The sequence below is a fragment of the Epinephelus fuscoguttatus genome, linkage group LG6 (genome assembly GCF_011397635.1).
Source record: "Epinephelus fuscoguttatus linkage group LG6, E.fuscoguttatus.final_Chr_v1".
Classification (NCBI taxonomy): Eukaryota; Metazoa; Chordata; class Actinopteri; order Perciformes; family Serranidae; genus Epinephelus; species Epinephelus fuscoguttatus.
In genome coordinates, this window is record NC_064757.1 from 45,512,353 (window position 1) to 45,531,545 (window position 19,193).

The following is a 19,193-nucleotide window of genomic DNA, read 5'->3' on the forward strand; positions in this document are numbered from 1 at the left end:
TGGTCGTCTTTTCATCGTCTTTTCATTTTTGTTATGACTATTATTTCGGTCACAGTGTCAGTTCACGTGCCCGCCAAAATGTTACTGTAGCAGCGTAAAAACTGTCACCAGATGGGCGGAGCTACGTTTGAAGTGACTCGCTGTCATTCACAATCCGAGCCAACACCGTACGTCGCCGTGTCGGGCTCTGATCAGGCTGACATCATGTCGTCTGAACCCGACATAACACCCACAGACTGCCTTCAGGACAGAGAGGATTTAATGAACCTGACCTTGTACTGCGTGAATCATGTCGGCCTGCAGCGAGGACGGGAGGACGGGACCGGGTAGATCCTGCAGGAACCGGAACACCCCGTCACAAAGGACGGACACCTCCAGCTGCTCCAGGTCTGAAAAACAAACACACCTCAGTCTGTGATGAGTTATTGACAGTTTATCTCCTCTGAAGAACTCAGACGGAGAAGAAACATGTCCGACAGCAGAAGAAGAAGAAGAAAACCTCCTCACCAGCGTCAGCCAGCTGCCGGGTGTCCAGACCTCCTGAACTCAGACTGCGATACACACTGAGACTGTCCACACCTGCACACACACACACACACACACACACAGGTCAACAACACAAAATGTAATACACACACATACAGAAGTAGAAGTGGACAGTAATAAACGAGTGATTCTCAGGAAATGTTTTTGGAATGTTTTAATTTCATTTTTTTTTTATTATTGTAATAATAATAATAACAACAACAATAATAATTCAGGACTTACTGAAACAAAGTTCTTCACACAGCGAGCAAAGGATAAATAAAGTCACGTAGAACACGTAACAACACAGACGTATCTCTGAGGGCTAAACATCATTTGAAATGTTTTTCCATACTGGCTGCAACAGATTTCGCCTGCTTTGATTCTAAAAAATCTTTTCCAGTTCTCTAGTTTGGGGGAATATCATCATGTGCAGCGCTTCCTTTAGTCTACCATCAGCAGGGCTGCCGTTACCCACGGCAACAACAAGCAAGGCTGAAAGTGAAATGATGATGGACCCTGAATGTTTTACTTCTTCTTTTATTATATCGTTAAGAATAGTAATCGCAGAAATACCCTGAAATATCGTGACATGATTTTACTGGCAGCTCTGAGTCAGCGCCTGTGCTTCCCATCTGAGATCTGAGATCTCCTAACCTCAGACCTCGTGCTTTGCTCCTCCTCACTGCGCCTCGTCTACATCACTGAGCTCACTGAGCTCTGGGAGGATGCTGTGGAGGAGGCCCACGAGTGTAAGAGCCTTCAGTACGCCAACCTGCAGCCGACGCTGAGCAACGTGGCTGGAAAGCGAAGGATGCCTTGTTGAAGTGGGCTGCAGAGGCTTCCGTAGGCAGGTCAACCACCAGGCTGCTTAAAGAAATGGGAATTCGAGGTCAAGCCCGGCGTCAGCGCATCGCAGCTCTCTGGTGCAGCCGAACAGGCGAGCCCGTGGTTATGGATCAAAAGGACAGACGCCACTTGGGCCCCAAAATACCACCACCACCAACAGCAGCAGCAGGGTGTGAGGGAGTAAAAGCGTGTCGTTCACTCAGCTGATTTCCACACATTTTAAACCAATCAGATGTTTGTTTTTAAGTTCACAAGTTTTTACATTTTCGTGGAAAAATCTCCACGACTGAGCTGCTGCTGCGAGACTGAAGGAAACGTCTGTTGACTGTTCTGGATGATTCTAACAGCAGAGTGCAGTTTGTCAGATTTCACCATCGCACCAGAAACACATGCACGCGTGTGTTATTGGGTGTGCTTCATGTCTTCATGTGTATTTACGTGCGTGTGTGTGTGTGTGTGTGTGTGTGTGTGTGTCTGGTACCTTTGGTCTCGATGGCCTCCATCAGTCTGCTGAGGAGGGGCGGGGCTGTGTCCGGCGGTCCAAACTGTTCAGGGAGGTCTGGTAACATGATGCCTAAAAAGGAAGAGCCTGAACAGGACAAGAGGTGAAGGGAAATACTGAATGAATGAATGAACGAATGAATGAATGAACAGTTATGAACACAGTTAACATTGTTAGAGAGTGAGTCCTGCAGCTTCTTTTATAAAATAACGACAGACTGTTTCTGGTCTGATGATCACTGCGACCTCTCAGAGTTGATGAAAGTGATTTTATTTTCTTTGTGTCGTGGAGGAGATGATGGAGATCACTGATTTCTTCCAGCTGCGTTTCCTCTGTCTGCAGGTTAAATCTGTGACTCACATAAAAGTGACACAGAAAGTTTTTAGGTCCGACTTCGTACGTTTGCTGTCGTGACTTTTAAGGCCCGGACACACCAAGCCGACAGTGAGCGTCTGTCACCTTAAACCCAGTACACTGTGTGATTTTGGGTTGTCCCAGATGAACAGATGACCAACGTGAAAGAAACGTGGCTCTAAAATGTTGGTCCGACATTTCAAAAATTATTTTTCCGATACTGTATTTTTTTCTAACATTTTCATAATATTTTTCTTAAATTTTATCAACATTTCTTCTGAAATTCTTTAAACCTTTTCCCGACAATTTATTAATATTTTTTTTATAAATTTTATTCGCTTTTTTCTTTTCTTTTTTTATTTTACCAACAATTCAATAATATCTTTCCGACATATTATCAACATTTTATTAATTTCTTTTCACATTTTAAAAATCTTTTTCAGATGTTTAATTCATGTTTTTCCAGGTATGTTATTAATAATTTTTTCTAACAATTTAGAAATATTTTTTCTGATGTTTAATTCACCTTTTTTTTAAACTGACATTTGATCAATATTTTTTTCTGAAATGTTCAGACATTTTACTCACTTTTTTCCAAGTCAATTTCAACATTTTTTCTGACATTTTATTAAATTTATTAGTGATAATAATAACTGCATTAATGTCACTACCGTGCGTCCCTATGTTGAGCCTCACAGTTGGAGCAGTAATAACCTGTGCAGCATCCTTGTGCACTCAGTATGTGAAGCAGTTGCATCGTAGCCTGTGATTCATCGTACAGTCTGCAGACATCAAACCTGAAGTTTATTAGATCTGTGTCTCACAGTGTAGCTGCACTACAGTTATCAGACTGATCAAATCTCAGAGTCACAGGTGTTTCTTCTTCTATAAAGGGGTGCAGGTCTGAGAGGCGGCTCATGATGATCAACATTAACTCGAGCTGTGACAGAAAACCATTTAAAAACCTCGTCAGGAAACTCTGCCGAATCTTTACTCACGACTCTCTGTTTAAAGACTCTCTCAGCAGCAGGAAGTAGGTAACAACAACCAGATCATTGATCACACACACACTTCCTGTGTTCTCTGGTAAGGCTGGTGCAGAGCTGAGATCTGTTCAGTCAGCAACCACAACCCAGATCTGTGTGTGTGTGTGTGTGTGTGTCACAGTGCATAAAGCTGGTGCTGAGGAAGCAGCTGAAGGAAACTGAGGTGTGTGAGTCACACTGAGCCGACTTTCAGCTTGAAAACGGTTCAGTTGTTTCAGTGACGACGCAAACATCAACTATGATTTATAATAAACATAGAAATATTCTGACGACCGAAACACGGGCCGTCAGGAGAGATTTAATCACATGTGATGACCAAACAGGAGCTCCATCAGTCTGAGAAGACATCTGGAGTCTGTGTGTGGAGCAGTGAGCTCATCATGTCGCCACCACCATCAGTGTGTCTCCAGTCACAGTGAAGTGGAGCTCCAGTCCCAGCTGGACGAGGACATCTAACTGGCCTACTGTCCTTGTCCCAGTATACAAGCACGGGAGGGGAATCCATTTATTGAGCCAAGTATGTGCGACTCCTCTACGACAGGTGGAGATATGCCCCCTTTCAGCTTGTTAGTATTGGACCTTTTTCCTGTTGACCTATTACATCACAGACCAAACAATGGACGCCCAGTTGGTGCACGGTGCGGAGCGACCAAGGCTACCTGACCAGTGGAGACCAGACAGTGGGCAGTGGGAAATATGTTTGTGCAGCCTACTCACCCTCTGACTCAGAGTCGGTCCTCACAGACGCTGCAGATGGCGGTCTGGGTGGGCGGGGCTTTGGTGTGGGCGGGGACATCCTCTTTCTGCCGATAAACTCCACATACGTCCCCGGGAAGTCGCCTTTCTCCTGTCGGCCAGAGAGACGAGTTAGAGACGTCTGGGTGTAACAAAGATCCAGTATCGACGACATGAATGTCTCCGTCACAGAGTGCGTCCACCAGAGGGCGCTGGAGAGTTCAATCACTGTAATCACTACACTGTAAAATGTCCAAAATATCTTTGTACTGGTCGCTGTTATTTTTATGCTTCCACAGGTTTGTGTTTTCAGTTTCAGAGCCCATTTCTGTAAAGTAAGTTTACACACGCTATTAAGACATGAATGAATGAATGAATGAATGAACTGTACTTATATAGCACCTTTCATGCACAGAACGCAGCACAAAGTGTTTTACAATTCAGGCGCACATATAAACACAGCAAAGAGATGAAACCGCACAATTATACAGCACTCATTCAAGGAGGATAAAATAAATACAATTACATTAAATAATTTTCAAAAACCATAAAATCAAAATCAAGAAACAAAAATATAATAAAATATTAAATAGATAACTGCTAGTTCTAGACTATATAAAAAAAAATATGTTTTTAAATTGTCCACTGAGCCAGAAGTCTGATATTTGAAGGCAGGGTGTCCCATTGTTGTGGGGCGTAGTAGTTAAAAGAAAGAGATAATTATAAAGTTAATCAAGTAAAAAAGACTTAAAAATAAAAGAATAACTATATAATAAAATGAATAATAATAATAAAATATAATAATGTTATTAATATTATCATATTATAAAATAATAAATAAAAGGATAAAAACAAAATAAAATACAGAGATGGTAATTGTGAAAAAATTATTTAATTAAAGATAAACAAATAAAAAAATTACAGTAAAAAATTAACGATAAGGATGAGAGAGAATTAACATATTTTTTCTATAAGGCAGGTTCAGTGATCAAATGTTAACATTTTCTAAAACAAAAACAAATCGGTCACTGCTCTTTCAGAAGAACGTTTATTTAAGGGATCGTTATTAAAACTGTTTGTTAATAATACAAAATGAATTTATTTATTTATGCTCAATGTGACTGATCAGGCTGCGCTGTTAAAAAACAACGTGTGGACTCTCAGCTGGGGATCTTCCAAATAAATATGAAAATATAATACATATAAACATGTAAAATAATAAATAATAATGGATAAATTATCAAATTACTGTTCGTTAATTTCAGTTTTAATGTGAGTTTGTTTTTTTATTAAAATATGCCTGAACACATTAACATCGCTCCAACATATCAGCAAAGATAAATTGGCCTGTTTATAAAAACAAACATTTAATTTCAAAAGTAAAAAGATGATTTTTCAGAGGCGGTTAAATCAAGAGACAAATGTAGAGATGAATAAATGAATGCATAGAGGAGGGTGGGAGGATTCTTTACTTGCTGGTTGAGCGAGAACGATAAAATCAGTGAAGGTGAACAGTGAAAGGAAAACCTGACATTTAAAGCGATAACATCAGAGCCAACATGAGGGGGAGGTGAACCACTGCTTGTGTGAAGCAGCAACACAGAACATGAAACTGTGACAGACACTCGGCCCACCTACAGATTTAATCAGAATCAGATCGTAGGTTTTCACACGCGAGGAATCGTTCCTGGTATTTTGATGTGTGACGGGCCAAACAAGATAATAACAAGAGAAAAGAGAAAATGCTCTGCAAGTCAAGAGTCTTAAACAGAAACTAGAAAATTACAAAAAAAACTCTGTAAGACTGTTAAAAACGATTCACGTCCAACATCTGCTCTTTTATGTTCTTTTAATCGGGGCTGATCATCAGCAGAGCTCCGTCTGTTCTTCTCTCCAAACAGGTGAAAGGAAACTTTAAGGCAACTTCCTGTTGGTGTGAAAAAGTAGTTTGTCTTGTTGTTTGTGTGAAAGATGAAGAGTGACGGCTGTTTGTGGCTGCAGCTTTATTCACACGACGATGAGGATGATGAAGAGACCACATCTCCTACATGTCGGTATTTAAGATGGAGTGAGGACACGGTTCAGTTTAATCTGAAATATTTTGACTGTTCAGTGGTGATGACGATGTTCATCTCACAGTGGAGACGGTGACATCAGCTCTGACACATCATCACTGATTCAGGTGACTTTTAGACGTAAAGAAGACAGTTAAAGGTGAGTGAGTGTGTCTCCAGGTGTCTCCAGGTGTTGGAAAGTTCTACTGCTCATGTTTAAAAGTAGTGTAAAGTGTTCAGTGTCTCCAGGGCTGGAGCCGTTCATCAACCTCATCAATGTCATCGATTATGTAAATACATCAATTTGAGTCATGGCGTCGTGATAAACGAGCTGCGTCCGGTCAGAGCACGGTGGTGTATTCCACTGAGTGTTTACTTTAATCGTCTGAACATCTCTGGTGCAGTTTAGAGCCCGTACACATGCTGCGTCTTTAACCACCTGCAAAATGCAAGCTCAGGCGCTGGGCGCTACTGTTGTGCCAACTTTAGGAGCCAAGTTGTGTCTGAGGTTGCTCAGCGACCATAACCAGCACTGCATCGTAGCCTTTTCACCTGACACCTTGAGCTCAGAGCTGATCTACTTCCTGTTTGTGTGTGTGGGACAGATGTGACGCTCTGACAGCTCTGCACTAACATGACCAACTTCTCCTCCATATTCATCACACACTGATATTTACTGAAGAAGTCAGCTGTGACTGGTTGGTTCTCATCATATGACATGTGGTCACGCTGCTGCGTTTCAAAAGTTGACCTCAGTTTATCTCAGGACGCAGCCGTCAGCACTTGAAAAATCAGCAGCCAGGAGCGTGTGCGTGCTGCAATGGCGTCACTCTGGCGTTGAGTGCGCCTGCCGTGGGCCTACACTGAAAACAATGAATTTGAGGGTGAAAAACAAGCAGCGTGTGTGCAGCCCCCGAGGCTACGTTCATATTTTACTCTTATTGGTTGTTTGCTCACAGGCCTCTGTTGCTATTACAGTAATGACTGTGGTGACTGAGACAGACCGCTGTGTGTCTCCCCTCCGCCTGTGACGAAACAGCGCCACAGAAAACACAACGAACACTGAGCTGAAATTAAACGAGTGCTTGTAACTTCTGTGAATGACATAAATAAACTGTCTCACACTGCATTTCGTTTATGACGTATGGTGTTTCGCTGTGGGCAGACAGTTAGAGTCTATGTTGCTGTGCATGAAGAAACGCCTCTGTGACGGCTTAGCAGTTAAGATCAGTTTAAAATCTTAACGTACATACACTGTATACGATCACTTGGGTTCACCACATGCAACTCTGGGAGCTTTCTGGCTGTTTGGGAAACCGTGACCTAAAAATGCCGACTCATCTTCAAGTTCAGGCTTTGTTTCTGGACACAGCACCTGAAATGATCCCTTGTTTGTTGATGGACGAGAGAGAATCTCTGCAGCTGGCAGTTTGTGTCAGAAAGGTCACCACAGTAAAAACGTTAGCTTAGCATTAGCTTCTTTAGCATGGCTAGCGAGCGCTGCTTCTCCCATGTTCGAAATGTCGATTTGTCAAGTGGCGTGACTGATCTGCCCGAACATCAGCCCCATTTGTGAAGCAAATTTCTGTGACTTTTCAAAAACTTTCTGGGTTTATCTAAGCTTTCCAATCCTGGAAATTACTCCTTTTAAATTCCATGACTTTTCCAGGTTTTCCATGACCATACGAACCCTGATGAAGGAAAAGTGTCGGGGGTTATGTGTAGGGCTGACCTTCGAATCCATTTATGGACATTCGAAGCTTCGGAGCTCAGAACGAATTTAATTCGAAGCCTCGAACCCTCGGCGCACACTGCAGCACAATCAAACAGATGCGCAACTCAGAGCATCAGAAGTGTCTCTGACACCAGACTCAGAGCGGACCGGTGGAACTGGAAAATGCACATTAGGCCTTCTAGTTACTACTTACGTTTTTCAAGTGATTTCCCAAATTTGTTGTTGAGTAGTGATATGCCAATTGCTTTTGGCAAATCTGGCACTCTGCTTTCTGGGGGTTGTCGGGGCATATTTTAAAGTGCAACCACACATCTGAACATCTGATGACCTCCTGGACATGTCTGCAGCTCTGAGTGCGCTCGTTGTCAGTATCTGTTTGAAACATGTAATGTGACACAAACACAGAGTCTCGTCTCGTCTGAACCGGGACGAACCAGGTCAAACTGAGTGTAACCAGTTGGCGTGTTGTCGTACCTGCGTGGTCTCGTTGAATCCCGGCAGCCAGCCGATATCTGACGGTCGCTCTTCGGCTCCGTTGCTGCAGCCGAGAGCGAGCAGCGCTCCTTTACTGACCAGCAGCATGTCTCCGACGTGCAGGTCGATGTCCTCCTCCCTCTCCTTCTTGTAGTCGTACAGCGCTCGGTACTGAAAGCCCTCAGAGCTCATCGTGACGTCTGGTGGCTGAGTATGGCTTTACAGAGAGTTTAAAAAAAAAAAAAAAAAAAAACAGCTGGGATTTTAAAAAATATAAAAATAGGATTTGCTGTTGTCCTGAGGGGATCTAACGTGGCAGCTGTCTGTGCGTCTCTCCTGTCTCCATGTCTGCTAAAGTCCTGTCATCCCTCCAGGCCGAGCCACAGCTGATCGATCAGAGCGTCCTCGCCATTCATGAACAGAAGTCTCAGCAGAGGTGGAGGCGACATCTGGGGAGGCGGCGAATCGACCTGTGAGACGAGAAGAGGGCAACGTTTAACGCTGAGTGAAGGGAAAGACTGAGAACAATACAACTAGTGTGATGATTAGTTTATCGAGCACAAACGCTCTGACTCCAGTTTCTCTGGTGCGAACACGGTCTGTTTTAACCTGTTTATATCAAAGTAAAGTGAACGATTGAGACGATTGGTCAGACACAACAAGACATCTGAATATGTGACGTTAGACTCTGAGGACATGTGATGGAGTCTTCCACTATTTTCTGATATTTATTAAACTATTAAATCTAGAAAATAACCACCCTGTTGACAAGAAAATAATCAATGGTTGCAGACAACACCAAAACACACAGGTGCACTGACAACGTAGCAACACAAGAAATCAGACTGTGTCACACAGAGCTCAGCGGAGAGGAGGCGAGACCGACAACAAAGAGTTGGAGCGTTAACGCTGTGCACGCCATGTCACAAAGCTCACATCATCTCAAACATGACAGTGAGTTCACTGTACTCCAATGGCCTCCACAGTCACCAGATCTCAGTCCAATAGAGCACCTTTGGGATGTGCTGGAACGGGAGATTCTCATCATGGATCAATTGTGTGATGTCATCATGTCAATATGGACCAACATCTCTGAGGAATGTTTCCAGCACCTTGTTGAGTCTGTGACACCAAGAATTAAAAAGGAGGTCCAACCTGATACCAGCAAGGTGTACCTTGCACTTGGTGACTCAGGTTTAGAGAAGCACTACAGAAATACAGTTTATTATTATCATTATTATTATTATTATTATTATTAAAACTAGTCCATAGCCATTGGTAGCTTTGTCACCTTCTACCTATGCCAGTCCTCAATGCCTATGTGCAGTTTCACATAGATTGACCACGTCAGTGAGGAGAAAAACGTGGGACAGACAGAATGACTGACTGACAGAATGACACACTGACAGTTTCCGTGATTATGTACAGCATACCATACCATGACTTAGTCATACCAAACATTAGAAACAACACCAACATTGGTCCACAGGGGGAGCCACAGCGATCGGTCGCATTTTAGCCATTTTGAAGCATTTTTCTGTTGTTATAGCGCCACCCAGTTGCCAATTAGAGTTAAATTTCTCCAGTCACCTTGAGGCGTCCTGTTCTACATATCTACCAAGTTTAGTAAAAATCCATATGGCGGTTAGGCCTAGATAAGAAATGAGCTCTCTAGCGCCCCCATTTTGTTTGATGGGGTCAATAATGGAGGGGTCCCCTCAGATTATGTGTGGTCATATGCCTACAAAGTTGCGTGGTGATGGGTGAAACCCTTGAGATGTTCTACACCTTTATGTGATGAGCCACGCCCTCCGCAATATTCATTGCCTTATAGAAGCTCAGTTTTAGGAAGTTTTCCAACTTTTGCCAAGAGGGAACTTTAGATATTGCTCCCTAGATTATGTTCACCCAGTTTCATGCAGATCGCTCAAACTTCCTAGGAAGAGATCCATTTGAAGTGTTTTTCAAAAAATTCAAAATGGTGGAAAATCTATATAAGCGGAAGTTATGGGTTCTTGAGGCAAATGTGTTCCTCATGAGGAGAGGCATCTCTGTGCAAAGTTTCATGTCTCTACCACATACGGGGCATGAGATATGCCCATTCAAAGTTTGACATTTCAATGGGTTGCTATAGCGCCCCCCTTTGGCCAATTGATGTAATATTGCTTCATTGGCATCCTCCCATGACCCTCTACCACTGTGCCAAATTTCACATGGATTGACCAAGTCAGTGAAGAGAAAAACGTGGAACACACACACAAACTTTTCCTCGTTATATTTGAGAAATAAACAAAATATTTTTTCGTTGAATAAAAGAAGCCAAAATTGTCAAATGCCAAATATCTAAACACAAGCAGCTGATATTACAAATATAATGCAGTCAAAAAAATTTAAATTATTATTTTAATTCAGGAACTATCAGATCAAATAATAACACAACATGTTTCAGTATCTTTTGATTCTCACTGTTACAGACGCACTTCAGTCTCTGAGTGAACACAGGCTGCACTCAGTCACTGGTTAATGAAGGACCGACTAAACTGCCGACTGGAAACAGAGTTTATATTCAGCGTGTCAGATAAGGAGCCGGTGTGAGCTGATGCCTCTTTATTCGTCACATATGCCACATACAGTTTCCTCCAGGAAGTGTTTAGAAACACACTCAGATCCCGTCTTATCGTGTGATCAGTTCGTCAACGACAGCACAAACAATAATCACACCTGTCACATATCTGATATCTGCTGCACGAACTCTGCTGCTCTTCTTTCTGTTTCAGGTCAGAGAAGAAGTATTCTTTTTTTAAATGGTTTTAGAGGTTAGCGGTTTGTGGAGCGTGTGGTCGACTTCATCTGGACACTTTCAGACCTGTTCTTGTATTTAAGTGACAACTCAAGATTCTGACGCTTCAGTTAAATTAAAAATAAACACATAATAATGACATTACTTTACAGTTATACAGAACTTGAGCTGAATGAACAGGAACTCAATCAGAAACTACTTTGAGAAACTGATATAATATGTTTCTCAAGCTAAAATATAAAACCATCCTCCATCCTGCTCCCAAATTACTTTCATTTCTCTTTTTTCATCGTCTGTGTGAAACTGAATATCTGACAAAACAAAACACGTCAAACAGTCTTCGTCTGGTTTAAAAAATTAAGATTCATTTTACTTCGGAAACACGATTAATTGAGAAAAATCATAATTATATTTACACGCTGAACAGTTACGAGTCGCACCAGTGATTTTAAATGTGGCAATTTCTTGTTTGTAAACTGTTTGATTTGTTCAGATTTTCTGTCTCAAAGGGCTGATTTGTTTCCGCAGACCTGGATCAATATCACGGACACCGATGTCTGTAAATTAACTTTTATTATCGATGATTAATATATAAAAAATAAGACGGGTAGGACCACAAAGTTCTTTTAACCCTTTTGAACATGAACAATATTATCTGAGCTGCTCATTCGTTGTTTGTTTCTGTTTTTAACTCATTCAAGTTTAATTCTGTTTGTTTTATTTTAATGTTCAATAAATTGACTAAAAAATGTTTAATAGTTAAAACAATATAGTCATTTGCTGCAGTATATAAAAGGCAAATCAAATAGAGGCTCACAGTCTGCACACTATTTAGTATTTCAGTATTTAACATTCTCATTTAATTCTGCACTTTTTTTTGCACATCATCTTATATGTATTATATATATGTTCTCTGGTGTATATAATGTATTGTATTGTTATATTTAATTATAAACACAGTGCTTAAAGAAGCAAACGAGTATTTCACGACACAGTGTCGACATGTGTTGAGGGTGTGACTAATAAAACTTAAATGCTGAATCAGGGAATGAGTGACATTTGCTGCTGACTGAATGAAGCAATTGATGATTAAACTTGTTATAAATACATGTTAATGGTCATTTAGGACTCGTACCTACGTGAGTTTTAAATCTATTTATCTATTATTCTTTATAACACTGTCTTAACTGTACAATAATTGGTGCAATAATTCAGTGACAGCATAATAAAATCTCACATATTGTTTGTATTTAATATTCTTATTTCCACTTGTGTTGTACATCATATATATAGATAATAGAATCACACATGTATTTTCTATTTCTAATTTTGCATATTAGTGTCTATTTATATATTTATAAATGGTAACGCAGCACAAGGCACACCTTTTTTATTTTTACACACTTGTGTTATCGACGTAGCTTATTGCACTGATTCCGGTACTGATTTTGAGTTCCTGTCGGGAGAATATCACTGACAAGCACAATAAATGCAATATAAAGGGATTTCAGACTAAATTAAATGAGCCGAACTGATCAGTACAAAGTGTTTAACATGTCACACGATTTTTATTTCTTAAAATATACGTATATCTTACATATAAGCTGAAATGCACACAAAACACGACGGGTTTGTAAGGGGCCGTCGTTAAATAAACAGTAGGAGACCAGTTCCTGTCAGTATCATCATTAACAAGCAGAATATAAAGAATATTCAGGCTGCAAATATAAGCCGAACCGATCAATACGAGGTGTTTAACATGTCATACCAATTATATTTCTTTAAATATATGTATATTTTGAATATAAGCTAAAATGCACACAAAACACGCAGTTTTAAAGAGGCTTTCGTTAAATTAACAGACCAGTTCCTGTCAATATACTCACTAACAAGCAGAATACAAAGAATATTCAGGCTGCATTAAATAGGCCGAACAGATCACCACAACGTGTCGAACATGTCACACTATTAATATTTCTTTAAATACGCGTATATTATGAATATAAGCTTAAATGCACACAAAACACGCAGGGTTTTAAAGGGGCTTTCGTTAAATAAAGAGTCGCAACCGAGTGCCTGTCACTATAATCAGTAACAGCCAGAATAAATGTAATATAAAGAAATTTCAGACTTGATAAATAAGCCGAACTGATCAATGCCAAGTGTCGAACACGTCACACTGTTTGAGTTTCTTAAAATATACGTATATTGTAAATATGAGCTAAATGCAAACAAGACACGCAGAGTTTTAAAGGGACTTTCGTTAAGTAAACAGTGAGGAGCGAGGAAAAACGGATGAGACGGAACAATTCCGGTACTTTCCGACCCGCTGCGTTACACAAAGCAGAGCTTAGTGCTGACTCCTCATCAACACTCACACAGAAACCCTCCATGATCATTGTTGTAAAACTGTCAGACATGAAGCACAGACACCGTAAATCCCTCCAGGAAACGGGAAACGACAATGCATGCCAGCGCTAGCTTAGCATGTTAGCTTGGTGTCAGTCGCTCCAACCGTCTCACCTTTTAGTAGTTCTTCACCGATTAAATCCTCCGGCTGAGCGAACAGCGGGCGCCATTATGGAGCAGGGAGCACACACGACCTCCAGGTGTCCTGCAAACTGAAATGTTCCAATATTTTTATCGATTATTTCCAATGAGAAGACACTCGTGGTTCAGCCGTCTGGATTTTAGCAGCTAGACGGGCATCAAGCTAGCGGAGACAATGGTACTTCCGGTTCGGACCGTCAAAATAAAACAAGTTTTTGAGTGTTAAAATACAAAAAAAATTAAATAAATGTTTACTTTTAAGGAAAATCTGATCTGTTTCAGTAAGTCTGCAATTTATATTAACTGATTTTGTCAAGGTCTATTTTAATGATTCATTCACTACTTGTAAGAGGGAGGGCGGTGGTACAAAAAGGGGCAGGCATGTCAAATAATTTTTTTAAGGGACTGTTCTTTATTTATACTTTTTTTTCGCTCCCAAAAATGATAAATATTTCCCGATTATTTGGGAAAAATATTTGACCGTTCCTTCACCATAAATTAATTATTAGAGTTTTAAAACTTACCCTTTGATGTTTGAAAGTTAAAAGTTGAGTTGAATCTTGGAATTAAAAAAGCGTAGGTTTTTCATTCTTGTCGAGCAAACAGTTAATTTTTGGCGAAATTTTAAATGAGATGGTTTTGGTGAAATATCGTTCTTTTAAGTTCAGCTTTGCTTTTGTTTTTTTTTTTGTTTTTTTTTAATTCATTTTTTGGTGTAAGCCTTCATCGCACAAGATGTGTCCAAGGACTGTTGGAAATTTGAAAACCCAACACTAATTTCAGTTTTACAGTGTCTGGCTGTGATAAATTATGGCGATGTTACCGTGAAAAATCTGCAGTAAAATAATTAAAAACCCTTAAAAGTTCTCTACATCTCTTCTCAGCCCAGTTAAAAAAAACTTATTTCCATCCCCAGTGCTTAAAAAAGTCTACCAATCCCTCCACTCTCAGAAGTTGCAAACAGTCCCTAAGCACTGGGGAAGGATGATTGCTTTAAAAATCACCAAAATTACCATTTATCACAGCCAGAAATTGCAAAAACAGAAAGTATTGTTGAGTTTTCAAATTTCCGATGGTCCGCGGACACATCATGTGCGACAAAGGCTTGTGTCAGAAAAGAAAAACACCAGCAAATCTGAGCTTAAAATAGTATTTTATAAATATCAGTTCATTCTACGTCTCATTTAAAATTTGGCCAAAGAGTGAAAAACTGAGGGGGGGTTTTTTTAACTCCAGGATTTCATCTCCAACATTCAAACATCAAAGGGTAGATTCAAAATCTAATATTTAAACTTGTATTTAATTTATGGTGGAGGGACAAGTACCATAAATAAATAAATCACACCCCAGCCACTGATGAGTTAACAACAGTCCCTTACTTGCCTGTTATATTACAGTATATAGCGCAGACGTCACAATTTCCGGATAGCTTTCAAAATAAAATACATCTGGCGAACATTTGTTGCAACATCAATGCTTTACACAACATAACCAACAGAATAATGTTGATGTTTAGGTGGATCATGTTAGATATGCACAAAACTTCGGGTTTGTCCCACAGTCTTGTTTCTACGTCACGTTCAGGGACCATACAGACGGATTTAGGAGATTACCAACGATTACAGCTGGGCTGGGAGGCAGGGCACTGACGTCACATCCGGTGGCCTAGATTTTAATGGGGGGTGCAGCGCTGTCAAGACGGAACCATAGCAACAGAAGAGAGAGTGTGGTGTGATGGGGGTGTACTGTATTCACCCTGTCCTCATTTATTCAGGTCTTACACAAGCAGCAGCCTCCTCAGTGTGTGTGTGTGTGTGTGTGTGTGTGTGTGTGTGTGTGTGTGTGTGTGTCAGTGAAAAGCACTATGGGGTGACTCCCAAGTCATGTGACTGCTGCTGCGGCTTTTCCAGAACACACTGCACATCACATGCTGGGCTGAACATCCACCCCCCCCCCTCCATCCCTCCATCACTACAGGCAGCTTATTAAAAATATTAAACCTTTATTGACATCAGTAAATCAACATAAGAAATACATTCACTAGCGTCTGTTCTCAGATTCATAAACACACAGAAACATTTGGCGCACACACGCACACACACACACACACACACACACACACACACACACACACACAGAGACGAGCGTGTTCGAGGGTTCAGTTCATTAATGAAACAGAGTTCTATAAAATATTGATGAGGATTGTTTTCATGTCACAGAGAACGCTCAGCGTAAAAAGCTGCAGTTCAGACAATAGTTTGTACGTTCAGTGTTTATGCTGTTATCATGTTTTAGGAGAGTCCTGGTCACGTGTTGGACGAGTTAAACACCACATCCTGGATTTAGGAGCCAGTTTGAACCATTTTGTCCAGCAGTCATATTCATGGGCAGACTGCGGGACAACGTGGCCCTGGGCACAGATATACAAAAGGCCCCACCACCTCTCCTACACAGGAGCAGGTGGATTTATATTTGTGTATCAAATTGTTTTGTCAGTGAACCCTGTGAGCTGTAATGTAAATGTAAATGTTGCTGTTGTCCCTGGTTTTATACGAGTAGAGCAAATCTCTGCTAGGCTAATTTATACAATGTAAAATGCCATTGGCTTATGCTAATAACGTTAGCATGACTAATAAAAATGTTTGTCCCTGTCCTTCAGAAGACCAGTGATCATAATCACAGGCTGTAAACACGATTAGTAAAAACCTGAGTGTCTGTATTGATCGTAACGTTCCGGCTGAAGCTCGTCTACATGCTGAAGATGTTTCCCAGCCTTCGCACCGACAGGCCGATCCTCCCCAACAGCTGCAGCTCGTCCTTCAGGAGACGTCCCACCCGCTCGCAGTGGACGACGTCACAGAACACCCAGATCTCCGCCCGCTCCCTCTGGATGTTGGCGTTGCACGTCGGCAGCCTGGAGCTCTGGACGGACCGGCTCAGAGCCTGCCACACCTGCAGGGAGGAGGAGCCACAGGCGGGGCGGGGGGAGGGGAGGAAGACAGTGATGGAAAATTAGACGAGAAGAAGAGGAGAGGAAAGAGGAGATGTAGAGAAAAAGAGAACAGTGTGATACCTGCTAAACATCAGCCTGTTGTCACTGTGAGCATGTCAGCACGCTGCCTGTAGCCTAATGTTTCATGTGCACATCATGTAACATTCGTGGTTAGATTCCTATCCAGGTGACCTTTGGTCATCCCATTCCCTCCTCCCTCCCCATGCCTACTGTCTCTCTCAAAATGAAGGTTACCCACCTGTTCGATGTCCCTGGCCGCCCCACAGTTGTGCTGACTGATGACCCACTTGGCCCTCTGGTGGAGGTGGAGCCTGTGGACGGACACCATGTGATGGAACTGCTTGGACAGCGACTGCGAGCTCGGCAGCAGGACTCCTTTCTGAGTGAAGACGCTCCAGGACCGTTTGACGGGCGAGTGTGTGACCAGGAGGCCGTCTGTGTTTTCAGGAGGCAGTCTGGTGACCTGTCTCTCTGGGAGGACACATTTTGGGGTTCCTGAGACACCAACGCCATCTTGTGGATTCTCAGGTGGTGTCTCTGCAGGTGGACGATCAACGAGACCGTCGGCATCGGGTTTCTGTGGTTTGTTTTGTGCTGTGTGAGTGTCTGTCCCGGTGATAACAGGAGCTGGTTTGGCCGGTCTGATGGGCAGGTGGCGGTCTGCAGCAGCGTCCGGGAACCAGGGGGTGAAGACCGGAGGAGTCCGGCAGGGGAAAGACTCCAGAAGCTTCTCTGTCCTCTCCAACAGAGAGCTGAGCCCAACAGCTGATCCAGGCTGGTAGTGCAGAACCACATCCTCCATACAGACGGACAGAGATCAGAGAACGGACTGCACCACCCTCCTCCTCCTCGTCCTCTTCCTCCTCATGATGATGATGCCTCAGCTAGACAATGCAAGGGATGATGGGAATGTCTGTGGGAGTTCAAGCAGAACGCCGGTTACTTCAACAGTTAGCATATGAGGCCAGTGTAAACATCTGTAAACATGGACACAACGGATCTGAGAGGAGCGTGTCTAAATATCAAGTGGGGGCTGTGTCCTCCAGGAGGAGCTGGGAAGCATCTGGGGTGCTTTGCCCCGCTGCCCCCGCGACCCAGTGTCAGATAGGCGGTTGAAAATGGATGGACAAAGATCAGTTTGTCATATCGGCAGAAATCAGCATGTTGGCTGATTCTGATATTTTATGTTAAAGCCAATATCAGCAGATACCGATGATGTGCCAATATTATCGCACGTCCCGAATTTTTTTTAAAAGTAAAGAAATAACTAAATAAAATGGAAATATGATGTAACAGGGTTATTTGCTCTTCTATTTGCGCTTCTCTCTCTCTCGATAGTTGAAGTAACGTGTAGACTACATTTCCAATCGGTAGAATTTATTACAATATTAAGTTATATTTACATGTTTATTTATTTTATAATAAATTAATAAATACATACATAGATTAATAATAAGAATTTTAAAAAGTGTACCATCATGTAATAAAATCATTAAAAAATAAATAAAAATTGAATGATAAAAAATGACATTAAATAAAAAAAATAAATAGATAAATAAACAATAAGGATGACATTAAAAATGTTTGTAATATTTATAACAATATTATGTAATATAATGTGATATTTATACATTTATTTACGTATTTATTTTATAATGAATAATACATACATAAATTAATAATTTTTGAAAGCTGTGAAGTCAACACTATGTACCATAATATAATAAAATAAAAAGAAAGAAAATAAAAATTAAATAGATAAATAAATGAATAAAAAGGATGCCATTTAACCCCTCTCTCTCTCTCTCTCTCTGTCTATCTGTCTGTCTGTCTGTCTGTGTGTCTCTGTCTCTGTCTCTCTCTCAGGCCTCCATCATCCTGCCTGTCAGAAGTTATCTGCTGCCACCTTGAGCCGGAGACGTGACAGTGAATCATTTACTTTCTTTTCTTTCTCTTGTCGACAGAAAACATGGATGAACGCGATGAAGCACTGACATGAGAGCAGTTATATAATTCAGCTGACATTCGGTCAGTAACAGACAGACAGACAACAGACTGTGGAGACACACAAACCTCTAACTTATAAAGTCAATGTGATCCAACTTCACGTTGAATCAAACTATTAACGGATCGTTTAGCATTTGGTTTATTATCTCATAATATAGTTGGCAGGTACAGTTTAAACTCCTTTGTTATTTCCAGGGACCACCGGTCTCCAAAGCCCCCTCACCGGTAGCTAATGTTTTTAGCTTGTCATGCTAGCAGACGACGGCTAGCTGTCGTTAGCTAAACACAACTAACTAACCAGAAAACGCGGATGGCGGTGTGTCAGGTGTTCAACAGGTAGCTAACACTCACCTGTACAGTCCAGTAACACCAAACACCACCTTTTAAATCAGCTGAGTGAGCTCCTTCAGTTAAAACACGGCTAACAGTAACGCTCCGACTGAAGAGCTAACATGGAGACTGTTGCTGTGAGCGCTTCCCGTGAACTCTCGCGATAGTTGAAGTAACGTGTAGATTACATTACCTGTTGGTAGAATTTATTACAATATT

The 19,193-nt window shown here is 41.4% G+C and overlaps 2 protein-coding genes across 2 annotated transcripts in view; both read right to left on the bottom strand.

Moving 5' to 3' along the window:
• Positions 1-13,788, bottom strand: part of LOC125890643 (phosphatidylinositol 3-kinase regulatory subunit alpha-like) — a 31,248-nt gene extending 17,460 nt beyond the window's left edge. The window contains exons 1-6 of the mRNA XM_049579372.1: positions 13,598-13,788; positions 8,275-8,744; positions 3,994-4,123; positions 1,856-1,963; positions 508-579; positions 273-389 (exon numbers count right to left, since the gene is read on the bottom strand). Coding sequence (XP_049435329.1) covers positions 273-389; positions 508-579; positions 1,856-1,963; positions 3,994-4,123; positions 8,275-8,466 — 619 coding nt within the window. The 5' untranslated portion in view covers positions 8,467-8,744; positions 13,598-13,788. The remainder of the gene's footprint in view (positions 1-272; positions 390-507; positions 580-1,855; positions 1,964-3,993; positions 4,124-8,274; positions 8,745-13,597) is intronic.
• Positions 13,789-15,612: 1,824 nt separating this feature from the next.
• Positions 15,613-19,129, bottom strand: zgc:101664 (uncharacterized protein LOC450064 homolog). The gene is made up of 3 exons (XM_049579380.1): positions 18,996-19,129; positions 16,876-17,550; positions 15,613-16,576 (listed from the first exon to the last, which is right to left on the bottom strand). The coding sequence occupies exons 2-3, from the start codon at positions 17,437-17,439 to the stop codon at positions 16,373-16,375; spliced, it is 768 nt and encodes a 255-aa protein (XP_049435337.1). The 5' UTR covers positions 17,440-17,550; positions 18,996-19,129; the 3' UTR covers positions 15,613-16,372.
• Between the last annotated feature and the right edge of the window lie 64 nt (positions 19,130-19,193).

Bases quoted from the DNA above. Each gene is read 5' to 3' on its own strand.
- zgc:101664 (XM_049579380.1), bottom strand. From the start codon at position 17,439: ATGGAGGATGTGGTTCTGCACTACCAGCCTGGATCAGCTGTTGGGCTC. The intron at 16,577-16,875 runs GTGGGTAACCTT...TCCTCCCTGCAG, and splicing joins CGGCCAGGGACATCGAACAG to GTGTGGCAGGCTCTGAGCCG.